Source organism: Salmo salar, chromosome 24 (genome assembly GCF_965601325.2).
Source record: "Salmo salar chromosome 24, fSalSal1, whole genome shotgun sequence".
NCBI classification, from domain to species: domain Eukaryota; kingdom Metazoa; phylum Chordata; class Actinopteri; order Salmoniformes; family Salmonidae; genus Salmo; species Salmo salar.
The window spans coordinates 40,853,686-40,868,289 of record NC_138314.1 but is presented as its reverse complement, the minus strand read 5'-3'; the positions used below and the strand labels follow the sequence as shown (position 1 = coordinate 40,868,289).

Below are 14,604 nucleotides of genomic sequence, written 5' to 3'. Positions count from 1 at the left end.
GCCATCAGCACCCGGCAGCCTGGCCATCAGCACCCGGCAGCCTGGCCATCAGCACCAGGCAGCCTGGCAATTAGCACCCAGCAGCCTGGCCATCAGCACCCGGCAGCCTGGCCATCAGCACCAGGCAGCCTGGCAATTATCACCTGGCGGCCTGGCATTTAGCACCCGGCAGCCTGGCCATCAGTACCAGGCAGCCTGGCAATTAGCACCCGGCAGCCTGGCCATCAGCACCCGGCAGCCTGGCCATCAGCACCAGGCAGTCTGGCCATCAGCACCTGGCGGCCTGGCATTTAGCACCCGGCGGTCTGGCATTTAGCACCCGGCGGCCTGTCATTTAGCACCCGGCAGCCTGGCAATCAGCACCCGGCAACCTGGCCATCAGCACCCGGCAGCCTGGCAATTAGCACCCGGCAGCCTGGCAATTAGCACCCGGCGGCCTGGCCATCAGCACCAGGCGGCCTGGCAATTAGCACCCGCAGCCTGGCAATTAGCACCCGGCAGCCTGGCCATCAGCACCAGGCAGCCTGGCAATTAGCACCCGGCAGTCAGACAATTAGCACCCGGCAGTCAGACAATTAGCTCCCAGAAGCCTGGCAATTAGCACCCGGTAGCCTGGCCATAAGCACCCGGCAGCCTGGCCTTCCTATAGATCAGTAGAAGTGCTGGAGAGGGAAAGGTCTATTAGAAGGCAGGGTGGATGGTTGAATATTCACACACACACATGCAGCTTTGTCACTGATAAGGCTCTGTAATGATGAGCTGGACTTGCTGGACTAGTAATTGTCTGTGGTTTCTTTGCAGGAAGTGATCAACGCCCTGAAACAGACCTGGCACATCCATTGTTTCCTGTGTGCATCGTGCCAGCAGCCCATTAGGAACAACACCTTTCACCTGGAGGATGGAGAGCCCTACTGTGAAAGAGGTGAACACACATAGACTATGTCTCAATTATCTGTCATTCCTCCCACTTCCCTTCCCTGTTAAAGATGTGTGTGAAGTAGTGAACAAGTGTACTCTTCAGGAGAAAGGAGATATTATTGGGACGCACACAGGCTGACTGATTTTTCAGTTTTACAAGTAGTCTACAGTTCAGCAGTGGTCTACAGTTCAGTAGTAGTCTGAGTTCAGGAGTAGTCTGAGTTCAGGAGTAGTCTAGAGTTTAGTAGTAGTCTGAGTTCAGGAGTAGTCTAGAGTTCAGTAGTAGTCTGAGTTCAGGAGTAGTCTAGAGTTCAGTAGTAGTCTGAGTTCAGTAGTAGTCTAGAGTTCAGGAGTAGTCTAGAGTTCAGTAGTAGTCTGAGTTCAGTAGTAGTCTGAGTTCAGGAGTAGCCTGAGTTCAGGAGTAGTCTAGAGTTCAGTAGTAGTCTGAGTTCAGTAGTAGTCTGAGTTCAGTAGTAGTCTGAGTTCAGTAGTAGTCTGAGTTCAGGAGTAGTCTGAGTTCAGGAGTAGTCTAGAGTTCAGTAGTAGTCTGAGTTCAGTAGTAGTCTAGAGTTCAGGAGTGGTCTAGAGTTCAGGAGTAGTCTGAGTTCAGGAGTGGTCTAGAGTTCAGGAGTAGTCTGAGTTCAGGAGTGGTCTAGAGTTCAGGAGTAGTCTGAGTTCAGGAGTAGTCTGAGTTCAGGAGTAGTCTAGAGTTCAGTAGTAGTCTAGAGTTCAGTAGTAGTCTAGAGTTCAGTAGTAGTCTAGAGTTCAGGAGTAGTCTGAGTTCAGGAGTGGTCTAGAGTTCAGGAGTAGTCTGAGTTCAGGAGTGGTCTAGAGTTCAGGAGTAGTCTGAGTTCAGGAGTGGTCTAGAGTTCAGGAGTAGTCTGAGTTCAGGAGTAGTCTAGAGTTCAGGAGTAGTCTAGAGTTCAGGAGTAGTCTGAGTTCAGGAGTGGTCTAGAGTTCAGGAGTAGTCTGAGTTCAGGAGTAGTCTGAGTTCAGTAGTAGTCTAGAGTTCAGTAGTAGTCTGAGTTTAATTCTTAACTCTTCTCTTTTTTTCAGACTATTACTCCCTTTTTGGTACCGGTTGCCATGGTTGCGAGTTCCCCATAGAGGCAGGGGACAAGTTCTTGGAGGCTCTGGGCTTCACCTGGCATGACACCTGTTTTGTGTGTGTGGTACGTTAGGCCTTGCAGTGTATGTGTGTTGCTGTGTGGCTCAGTTGGTCAAGCATGGCGTGAGTTTGATTCTCAGTGGGGCCACCCATACGAAAATGTATGCATGCACTACTGTAAATCGCTTTCGATGAAAGTATCTGCTAAGTGGCATATATTTATTATATGTATTTTCAAACTGGGTGGTTCAAGCCCTGAATGCTGATTGGCTGGCAACCGTGGTATATCAGACCGTATTCCACGGGTATGACAAAACATTTATTTGTACTGCTCTAATTACATTGGTAATCAGATTATAATAGCAATAAGGTTCCTCAGGGTTTGTGGTATATGGCCAATATTTTATTTATTTATTTTATTTTACCTTTATTTATACAGGTTTATTCTCATTGAGATAAATATCTCTTTTCCAAGAGAGACCTGGTCCAATAGCAGCAAGGGGAACAACGTTTCAGACAAACCAAATTACATACACTCACACAACATTAAACAAAACTATAAACACACATACAGTACAACAAAAACATATTACATTTAAAAGCACAAACATCTTGACTAAAAACAGCTGGCCTAAAAACAATTACACTCTTCTATAATATATACATCGATCAAGTGTTTGAACTCCGCCAACGAAACTAGATCATCACATTTTAAAATGTTCAAAAGAGAATTTCAGGACCACGGTGCAAAGTAACTAAAACTATTTCTACCATGACCTGTTCTAATTTTTGGTACTGTTAGAAGCAAATCAGAATAGGACCGTAATTGATACTTATTTACTGACCTAACTAAAAAAGAACAGAGATAAAATGGCATTTTACCCAATATGGCCTTATAAATCAGTGTATACCAGTGTTTAAGCCTACGCAAGGTCAATGACGACCAGCCAACAGCGCTGTAGAGATCACAATGATGTGTTAGACGTTTCTGATTTGTAATGAACCTGAGGGCTGCATGATACACTGAATCAAGTGCTCTCAGGGTAGTGGCTGAGGCCTGCATATATACACTGCGTGCACAATTATTAGGCTAATTGTATTCCTCTGGATTCATTTTATTGTTGAACAAACACAATGCTCTCAGTCAATCCAAAATGTTATTGAACCTCAAACCTGAATGTTTAACAAAGGAAAAGTGAGTTTTGTCTTTCTCAGGGAAATATATAAGTGTGCACAATTATTAGGCAACTATTAGTGTGCACAATTATTAGGCAACTAAATGACAAAAATAATTTCTCTCAACTCACTTGTTTATTCTCAATTTTTAGAGTAAGTGTAACAGATAAGTAACACAAAATGACAATTATATAACATTTTTGGCCTTTCAAAAATATTCAGTGACCAATATAGCCACCCTTATTTTCAATAACGGCCATGAGCCTTCCATCCATGGAGTCTGTCAGTTTCTTGATCTGTTCACGATCAATTTTCACTGAAGCAGCAACCACAGCCTCCCAAATTCTGTTCAAAAAGGTGTATTGTCTTCCATCACTGTAAATCTCACGTTTGAGAAGGGCCCACAGGTTCTCAATAGGATTTAAGTCAGGTGAGGAAGGGGGCCAGGTCATTATTCTGGCGTCTTTGAGGCCCTTGCTGGCTAGCCAAGCAGTGGAGTACTTGGATGCATGTGATGGAGCATTGTCCTGCATAAAGATCATGGCCTTCTAGAATGCTGAGGACTTCTTCCTGTACCACTGTTTGATGAAAGAATCTTCCAGAAACTGGCAGTAGGTTTGGGAGTTGAGTTTCAGTCCATCTTCAACCCGAAAAGGTCCAACTACCTCATCCTCAATGATAGCAGCCCACACCAGTACCCCTACTTCACCTTGCTGGCACCTGACTCAAAGTGTTGCCCTGTGTCCATTACTGATCCAGCCACGGGCCCATCCATTTGGTCCATCAAGAGTCACTTTCATTTCATCTGTCCATAAAACCTTTGAAAAATCTGTCTTCAGGTATTTCTTTGCCCAATCTTGACGCTTCAACTTATTCAGTTGAATCTTATTCAGTGGTGGTCTTGTTTCAGTCTTCTTGACCTTGGCCATGTCTCTGAGCACTTGACACCTTGTACTTCTGAACACTCTAGGTAGGTTGTAGTTCTGGAATACTGTGGCACTGGAGGATAATGGGTTCCTGGTAGTTTGACGTTTAATTCTTCTCAAGTCTTTTGCAGTTAATTTGCGCCTTTTCTTCCCCGTGCGTTTTTTGCTCCCCAGTTGACTATTCACAACAAAACGTTTGAATGTCCGGAGGTCACACCTCAATAGTTTAGCTATTTAAAGAGTGTCGCATCCGTCTGAAAGGCATTTTACATTTTTGGTTTTTCAGTGTCAGTTAAATTTATTTTTTGGCCCATTTTACCTGAGGTAATGAGGCTGCCTAATAATTATGCACACCTTGATATAAGGTGTTATTCACTTTCGCCACACCCTCCCTCATTACACAAATACATATCACCTGAAAATGATTAAATCCAATAAGCATTCAAGTTTATATGGTTTGGAGTTTGAAAATTTGAATAGAAACAATGATAAGATCAGAATACTCACTTGCCTAATAATTGTGCACGCAGTGTATAACATCACTAAATCTAAAACTGACAGTAATGTACATCGTACCAGCTCCTTCCTGGCCTCAAAGAAAAACAAGCCTTATGCCGGTAATAAAATCCTATTTTCAGCTTGAGCTTCCTTATCAAGTTCTCTACATGCACAGTGAAGCTCAGCTTATCATCAACACACACACCCAAATATTTGTACACTTTAACTTGCTCTATATTATGTCCAGCCAGCCAATGTAGCAATGACATGATTTGTAACATGCCTGGCATTTGAAAATACCATGCATTTTGTTTTACCCGAATTTAGAATCAGTTTTAAATCATACAGATTCTGTTGTATGATGTTAAATGCTCTTTGGGCATTTTCAAAAGCTAAAGATAAACTACTACCACTTGAATAAAGAACAGTATCATCTGCATAAAAATGAACATCCGCTGTTTCAATAAGATCCCCAATGTTGTTATCTTATTGAAACAGCGGATGTTCAAAATAAACAACAGTGGGCCCAAAATAGAACCTTGCGGAACACCTGAGCACACCTCTATGGACTCAGATTTGCAACCATCCGCCATTACACATTGTGTACGATTTGATAGGTCATTTATAAACCAATCTCGAGCATGACCAGTAATTCCACAACATTTTAACCTGTGCACTAACACAGCATGGTCCACGGTGTCAAAAGCCTTCGACAAATCAATAAAAACAGACACACAATGTAACTTCTTATCAAGAGCACAGTGGATGTCATTTAAAACCTTCAATGTTGCTGAAACAGTGCTGTGGCCAGACCTAAAACCTGATTGCATTCCATTTAAGATATTGTTTTCTTGGAAGTAGGTATTTAGCTGCCTACTAACCAAGGACTCCAGTACCTTTGATAGTACAGACAATTTTGAAATGGGTCGATAGTTGTCAAGTAGCGAGGGATCTCCACCTTTCAGGAGAGGCAGTACAAAAGCAGATTTCCATAACTTGGGGATTTCCTTAACATCAAGCGTAAGGTTAAAAATACATGTTAAGGGGGGAGCAATGATGTCAGTGGCTAGGTGTAGGAGGCGGGGTCTAGTTCATAAGGTCCAGGGGATTTTTTTAATCAATTTATTTCAGGGCTTTACACACTTCTGAAACAGAGAAGAATGAAAAGGAAAACCTGGTGAAGGAGTGCACAGGGGTCTCAGGTAAATTTATAGGGGGCTCAATTATACCTTTGACCTTTTCAAATAAACTGCCTGCATCTAAAAAATGCTGGTTCAAGGCTTTCAGAATGGAGGTTCTCTCAGTTACAATCTGAGTGGCGACCAACAATTGTTTAGGAAGCTGTGTATCTTTTCTGCACTCCAAACCTTTCACTACTTACCAAAATTTGGAAGGATTATTTACATTTTGTGAAGTAGATTTCAGGTAGTGGTCTGCTTTCAATTTACGGATCATGGCCACACCCATATTTCGAAGATGTTTAAAAGCCATCCAATCATCTGCCAAACCAGTCCCTCTTGCTTTAGCCCACATAGCATTTCGTTCCCTTATGATTTGTGTAAGTTCCTTAGTAAACCAAGGGTTCTCTCTGCCCTTAATCCTGAATTTTTTAAAAGGGGCATGCCTATTGCATACATCCTGGAATGCGTTGTGGATAGTTCAACATCAGGGATTAATTCCATTCTATTCCATTCAATGCTAGATACATCATGTAAAAAACCTTGAATATCAAACCGCTTCCAGTTTCTTTTCGTAATGACACGTGGAGAATGCTTAGGAATTTTACCATCTCTCACACAGGCAATAGCACAGTGATCACTTATGTCATTTGCAAAAATACCAGAGCTAAGGGCTGTATCCAGTATCTCCGCATTGCGTCGTGCTTAAGAACAGCCCTTAGCCGTGGTATATTGGCCATATACCACACCCCCTCTGGCCTTATTGCTTAATTATATGCACATGTGTCTGTATCTGTGTCTATGTCTGTATCTGTATCTATGTCTGTATCTGTGTCTGTGTCTGTATCTGTATCTATGTCTGTATCTGTATCTGTGTCTGTATCTGTATATGTGTCTGTATCTGTGTCTGTGTCTGTATCTGTGTCTGTGTCTGTATCTGTATCTGTGTATGTATCTGTGTCTGTGTCTGTATCTGTGTCTGTTTCTGTATCTGTGTCTGTATCTGTGTATGTGTCTGTATCTGTGTCTGTATCTGTATCTGTGTCTGTATCTGTGTCTGTATCTGTGTCTGTATCTGTGTATGTGTCTGTGTCTGTGTCTGTATATGTGTCTGTATCTGTGTCTGTGTCTGTATCTGTATATGTGTCTGTATCTGTATATGTGTCTGTATCTGTATATGTGTCTGTATCTGTATATGTGTCTGTATCTGTATCTGTGTCTGTGTCTGTGTCTGTATCTGTATCTGTACATGTGTCTGTATCTGTGTCTGTGTTCCAGATCTGCTGCACCACTCTGGAGGGTCAAGCCTTCTTCTCCAAAATGGACAAGCCTCTGTGCAGGAAACATGCACATAGTGTGGTGAAAATATGAGCAAGGACAGGAGCAGATGGCGAGAGGAGAGCTGGAGGAAGAAGGAGCAGATGGCGAGAGGAGAGCTGGAGGAAGAAGGAGCAGATGGCGAGAGGAGAGCTGGAGGAAGAAGGAGCAGATGGCGAGAGGAGAGCTGGAGGAAGAAGGAGCAGATGGCGAGAGGAGAGCTGGAGGAAGAATGAGCAGATGGAGAGCTGGAGGAAGAAGGAGCAGATGGCGAGAGGAGAGCTGGAGGAAGAATGAGCAGATGGAGAGCTGGAGGAAGAAGGAGCAGATGGCGAGAGGAGAGCTGGAGGAAGAATGAGCAGATGGAGAGCTGGAGGAAGAAGGAGCAGATGGCGAGAGGAGAGCTGGAGGAAGAAGGAGCAGATGCAGAGCTGGAGGAAGAATGAGCAGATGGAGAGCTGGAGGAAGAAGGAGCAGATGGCGAGAGGAGAGCTGGAGGAAGAAGGAGCAGATGGAGAGCTGGAGGAAGAAGGAGCAGATGGCGAGAGGAGAGCTGGAGGAAGAATGAGCAGATGGAGAGCTGGAGGAAGAAGGAGCAGATGGCGAGAGGAGAGCTGGAGGAAGTACGCTTGGCTAGACGGGGAACTTATGTTATGACTGTTGATGCTATTGGAGTATCGCCAGAACTAAACACCTCAGTCAGGGAAAGTCCAGAAGATCAGAGGGATCTCCATGGATACATCCCAAACGGTACCCTATTTCCTAGGTAGTGCACTACTCTTGACCAGAGCATGGTTGTATCCATGGAGATCACTCTGATCTTCTGGACTTTATCTAACTGAGGTGTTTAGTTCTGGCGATAAAGTGTTGTTTCCTGCTTTGTGTCAAGTATGATAGGCAATATGTAGTCATAATAATCATATGTTGGGTGCTTATATTCCTATTTTTATTGTCTATAAATCTATCCATGTATACTCCCCCCCCCCATAGGAGTATTGTGCCATTCTACCATTCTTCTGTATGCTGTCATGGGCAAGATGCCTCTCGTAATGAGACTAGACTAAAACGATACGTTTGTTTTGTTTTGAATGGCCAAAATCAACGATGTGTATATTTTACATGTACATCTCAAAGAATACAGAATTTTGAAAAGCGGTAGAGGGGATATCGTTAAAGCTAAACCATGCTCATGCCCATGGTGCATTCAACTGTTAGAATTGGTCCCAGTTGAAAAAATAAATACATGCAATTTTCCTCCAACAAAAAACATCTGCATTGGGATGTGGTGGTTTGACTGTTTGATATCATTTCTACCAACGTAATAGAATCTACATTCAACTTATTGTATTACCGTTTCCAAAAGCCAAGTTGTTGTTGTTGTTGGCTACCCATCATACTGTACATGAAGGGATTTGAGAAATAATGTTTGTAAAGAAGTATATTTTTGAGGCTGCTGTTTGTAGCCTGAGTTCCAGTCTGTTTGTGCTATCATGCCAACTCCTTGTCATTGTCATGTCATGTTTCGCTTGACGATATAATTGGCAAGAGCAAAAAAACAGGCTAGCTGTTTCATAGCCCTCGGAAAATGCCTACACTGAGAGGATGAGAGAAAACTGAAGAGTGAGGGGAGAAGTCAAGACATTTTCCTTAGTCTGTTTTTCCCTGAAGTCTCTTGAAGTCTCTTGCAGTGGAGGTTGCTGGGGGGAGGACGGCCCATTATAATGTCTGGAACGGAGCGAATGGAATGGTATCAACCACGTGGAAACCATGGAAATCACGTGTTTTACCATTCCATCTATTCCCCTACAGCCATGACCACGAGCCCATCCTCATCCAATTAAGGTGCCACCAACCTCCTGTAGCCTCTTGGTATGAATCTAACTTCACTATCACTCCGTCTCAACAGAATGAATGATTGAATCTTGTTGTTGTTGATATGGATGAACGGTACAGAGGACAAGGAGTAAACCAAGTCACATAAACCAAGTCTTTCTATGGTGATAAAAAAAAAAAAACATGTTTATTTAGCTCTTGATTTATTATATATCTTCTATTTCACAGTTTGTTATTATTAAAATGTTAGTCCAAAAGGTTAGAGTAAGGTCTTGGTCCATACTGTAATTCTCACATCCTGAAATCATGTCACTGGTAATGGAGTGTAACAACCCTTCTCTTTTAACCTCAACGGTCTCAATTAGCATTAGATTCAACTGTATGGCCTGTCATATGGCATACGTCACTGTTACATGAATGACTTAGCACTTCACATCTTCTAACACTGGTTCTCACAGGGTTTAACGTTCACATTAAGTGGCCTGTGTCGTGGATACTGGCAGACACAACCTACCGTAGGCTACCAGAGTCGACATGTGTTCAAATCCAAACCGCTGCCTTTCTGCCTCGCCATCCGTACTTCATTTCCTGTCTGCTCTTCACTAGTCTATCTCAATCAAATTATTAAAAAATAACAAAAAATAAGGTAATTAACATTCTAATTAGGTTATTACCCTTTTTGTGAAAATCATATGAGGAGGATTACTGGTCCTGTCTTTGCAAATCCTATTGGTTATCTTAACATATCAATTAAGACCATATATTATAATTAGATTGATGTGAAAATATTCCTGTAAAAGCATATTTAAAGGTGCAATACGCACCTTTAAATATGCAATTCCTGGTTGCAAAAATTCTAATAGTTCACCTAATTTCTGTTTATGTGACAAAACAAGGTATCATTGTGTAGAGCATCATTGTACTATCTAAACTGCTGTGAAATATATTTTCCATAACCATAAATAGTGTATTTTCTGCTGTTTGAAGCTGGTGTACAAAACTGAAAGTAAAAGAAGCAAAAACAAACCATAAGAATGGTAGGCATAGAAATAGCGCACATAGAAAACATCTAACGCTTCTTAGACTTGTTTTCAACGAGAATGACAGATCTATAACTCACATTTCTTTGTGAATTTGGTCGGGTTGCCCAAAAATGACATAATGCATCTTTAAAAGCATAGTGTAGTGGAATCATCTTCCTGTTCATTGTTTTAACAAGAGTCATGTAATCACCACCATGGCCCTCAATGGGTTGTATTTATGTCTTCTGAATAAAGAGAACAACATAATTCAATGCATAATGATGTAATCTAAATGAAAAATAAACCCCCCCTGAAATTTGACTCAGTCACTTGTATTTTTAAATCTGAGATCCACATTTCATGACTGTTCCATTGGCACACATTGATGATATTGGTTACTTCAATGCCAAGGTAGCGTTGACCCCCAGCCGTTCGTTCCATATGTATTTGATCTATTTCAGAGCTACCACTCCTCATTCAACTTGTCAACCAATCAGCAAGGAGAATCAGGTGTGCTAGTTAAAGCTACAACAAAATTGTGAAACGTCTGGGGGTCCCCGAGTAGAGGTTTGAGAACCATTAACCATCCTTAATTTAAAAGCTGTTTTCTTAACTGCAATTCTTCAAGACGTCGGTAGTTGGAGCGAAGGAACGGAGCATTTCTTAAGAAGTGTAACGCTTTTTTGAGAGGCAAGGTAGAGAGGTTGTTGACTCAAAAATGCGAACGTGAGACAACTGCAGAACGGAAAGACGGACGTTCGGGTCCTCTAGTGTTGAGAAGAGTGTCATCTGTAGTGGATTCCCGAGGTGCTGACTACAAAAGTGTTCTATCATTCTGAGAGTAAGGTGAGAACAAAACATGTGGTCTAGAAAGTTGAATTACTTTGTGAGCTGGAGGCGTTTCAATTTCGAACAGTCGAATTGCTGCCTTCATCAGTCTGAAATGTACTGCGATAATCACAGGTAGAACAGCAAAACATGTTTATTTAGTCACGGGAGTTGAGTAGTTGGCATTTTACACAATCAAGAAATGTAGCCTACCCTCCCAGTTTGAGATACTTTGTTGATATAACACTTTTTGATGGCGTTTCAGATATCCAGTATCTTACAATGACAACACCAGAGCTCTATATATAATGCAACTAAAATGTGTCTTTTCACACAGCCTGGTCTCATAGACTAAACGTAATATTGTGAACGTAAATCAGGGTTATCAAATTAGTATGGAAGGTTGCTTTTTACACAGCCTGGTCTCATAGACTAAACGTAACATTGTTAACGTAAATTCGGGTTATCAAATTAGTGTGGCATGTTGCATTTTGTATGGTTACAGAAGGTTACTTAATAACTTTGGGATCGGTGTCCTGTCCATGGGACTGTTGCACTAACGTATGCTAATGCGATTAGGATGAGGTTGTAAGTAACAAGAACATTTCCCAGGACATAGATATATCTGATATTGGCAGAAAGCTTAAATTCTTGTTAATCAAACTGCACTGTCCAATTTACAGTAGCTATTACAGTGAAAGAATGCCATGCCATTGTTTGAGGAGAGTGCACAGTTTTGAACATGAAAAGTTATTAAAAAACAAATTAACCACATTTGGGCAGTCTTGATACATTTTGAACAGAAATACAATGGTTCATTGGAGCAGTCTAAAACGGTGCACGTACACTGCTGTCATCTAGCGGACAAAATCTAAATTGCACCTAGGCAGGAATAATACATTATGGCCTTTCTCTTGCATTTCAAAGATGTTGGTACAAAAAATACAAAAGAACCGTTTTTTTCCCCCTTTGTATTATCTTGTACCCGATCTATTGTGTTATATTCTCCTACATTTCTTTCACATTTACACAAACTTCATAGTGTTTCTTTTCAAATGGTACCAAGAATATGCATTTCCCTGCTTCGGGGCCTGAGCTACAGGCAGTTAGATTTGGGTATGTCATTTTAGGTGCAAATTGGAAAAGAAGGGTTGGATCCTTAATTAAAGGAAAATTCCAAACAAAAGCTATATTTTTGTATTTGTTTCATTAATCCATTGGTGATAAAGTCCCAAAATGTTTTGCTTGTCAGAAATAATGTTTTCAACATATGTAACATTCGAAATACAGAAATATGAAGTGTTTTCAATCATATGATGCAAAAGGCATTATATTTTTTCTTCTGTATTTTAAAAGATACATATCTTAAACTTGATAGCTGACATGCAAATTCTTTTGGGACTATATCAACAATGGACTAATCGTTTTTGGGTGGAATTTTCCATCCAAAAAGAAGAGAAACAAAAAGAGTGGTTGAGAAAAGAGAAACAAAAAGAGTGTGGTTGTTTGGGTGTATAACACGAGCATGTAGCAACCCAAAGGTTGCATGTTCGCATTTCATCACAGTCAACATTTTAGCTAATTAGAAACTTTTCAACTATTTACTACTTTTTAGCGATTTTGCAACTACTTAGCATGTTAGCTAACCATAACCTTTTAGCGAACCCTAGCCCTTTAACCTAACTCCTAACCTTAACCCCTAGCCTAGCCAAAGTTAGCCAGCTAGCTAACGTTAGCATTAGTCACCTAGCCATCTAGCTAACATTACCCAAACAAATTGGATTTCATAACATATCATATGTTGTGCAAGTTCGTAACATATTGTACATTTTGCAAATTCACAACATGTCAAACGTTTTGCAAATTCGTAACATATTAGAAGGAATGGATGATGGACATCCAGAAATGAATATATACCATAAGAAACGTAACGTATACTCAATTGAGTTGTTGGATTTACATACAGAATAATACGAAATGGTCTGAGACCAGGTTGCAGCACATCTCAGCTAGCACATTTAGTTCCTTGGAAGTTGTTGGAACGTATGTGTTTGACCAGTAAAACGTTACGTTTTTCAAACATTCTGAGAACAGAAGTGAACATTTTGCCTGTTCTGGGAATGTTTATTTTTATGTTGCAGGGAGGATCTGAGAACGTTTTAGTCTGGTTCCTTGAAAGTTTTTCTGGGAGGTTTTATTAACGCTCTGAGAGAGGGAATTATTAGGTAATGAAATAACACTCTGAGAACATTCTCTAAATGTTGTGAAAGTTTTATAGTTATTCAAAGTGTTATTATTTTTCTATTCAATCTGTTGCGCTGAAGCGTAACAGATTCCGTGATAGAAATGAAATGGTAATTTACGATTGAGCCGACATATGCAGCGTGAATGAAGTCTGCTAAAGCTGGAACATTGCCTTTAAATTACGCTGAATTTTCACGATATGGATTGAATAGAGCCCTAATAACAAAATGTAAAGGTTATTTGGAAGTTTTTGAATACCTTATTGAAACATTCAGTGAATGTTTTAAGATTTTTTTAAATAACACTGCTAGCTTATTTTGGATAAGCACTTAAAGCACAGATAGGACACATGGAAATGGATTTGCTGAGGCATTAATAATGCAAACACATGTATTTTCTATTGTGACACGGCATCAGTGAGAGGTGAACCTATGATATTATTTTCTCATGGAATTCGTCCACTGCGCCACCAGGTTAGCGCTAGTATGCCATGTGTTTTTTTTTACGCATACAAGCCTGTTCATTTTAGTCTAATAGACCCCATTTCAATGGAAACAAGCACTCATTAAGATCAGGTGTGGCCAATTAGTGGGCACGGTTAACACACCTGAACACACTTAACAATATTTTTTGTTTTACGCTGAGAAAGGCAAGTATATGTTTTTAAATTACGTTATTAGAGCGTTTTCTGAACGTTAATAACATGTTCTTGTTGTTTTTATGGAAAGTTTTCTTCATGTTCTGAAAATGGAATGTATAGCTGGTTTGGTTGTTTAGCAACAAAACCAATAGACTGGGTTGGCTTAGACTGTAAACATTTTAAACTATATCTTGTCTCCATGTTTATTGAAAATGAATACATTTACACAATGAGCACTTTTTGTCTCTCAAATACATGATTACAGTTGTTGGTTAGCTAGCGAATTTTAGCGATATTAGCATAGACGTGACATCGGTCAAAACAAGGCATGGTATCAATAACAAGATGCAACAAGCTGAAATGAGCCATCTACGATTCCCCATATGGCAGTTTCTTGTCATTGTTGCTAGCTATCTGACTGTTCAGAAGCATAACAGCGCAAGCCTTCAGGCCACATCGATGCGCGAGCATAATTTTTGCGATGTTGTCAGCCAACCTGTCTATACAGTATGTTTTTAGAATGTAATCTGAAAGTTTCTAAAGTTTTCATGTTCTGAGAACGGAATTAAGAGCTTGTTGATGTTATGTATAGAATTATATATATTTTTTTAGAACATTCCGAAAATATTGCCAAGAACTGACATATAAAATAACCATACCCCGGGCGCCTATGACGTGGATGTCGACTAAGGCAGCCCCCCCCCGCACCTCTCTGATTGAGAGGGGTTGGGTTAAATGTGGAAGACACATTTCAGTTGAATACATTCAGTTAGACAACTGACTAGGTATCCCCCTTTCCTACATTCTCGGAACATTCTTAGAACATTGCTTAAGTCACACCATTTTTGAAAACGGTCCCAGAATGTAGTAAAAATATAGCATTAAATACAACCACATGGGAACTTGTGTGGAATGT

The 14,604-nt window shown here is 40.8% G+C and overlaps 2 protein-coding genes across 10 annotated transcripts in view; both read left to right on the top strand.

The window, feature by feature from the left end:
- The window catches only part of pdlim5a (PDZ and LIM domain 5a), a 146,811-nt gene extending 136,514 nt beyond the window's left edge, over positions 1–10,297 (top strand). For all 7 annotated transcript variants that reach the window (XM_014172468.3, XM_082968708.1, XM_082968707.1 and 4 more), the window contains 3 exons: positions 802–922; positions 1,975–2,090; positions 7,083–10,297. In XM_014172468.3, coding sequence (XP_014027943.1) covers positions 802–922; positions 1,975–2,090; positions 7,083–7,175 — 330 coding nt within the window. In that variant the 3' untranslated portion in view covers positions 7,176–10,297. The remainder of the gene's footprint in view (positions 1–801; positions 923–1,974; positions 2,091–7,082) is intronic.
- A 294-nt stretch (positions 10,298–10,591) lies between these two features.
- The window catches only part of bmpr1ba (bone morphogenetic protein receptor type 1Ba), a 162,419-nt gene continuing 158,406 nt past the window's right edge, over positions 10,592–14,604 (top strand). For all 3 annotated transcript variants that reach the window (XM_014172483.3, XM_014172486.3, XM_014172484.3), the window contains exon 1: positions 10,592–10,822. The gene's annotated coding sequence lies outside the window, so the exon portion shown is untranslated. The remainder of the gene's footprint in view (positions 10,823–14,604) is intronic.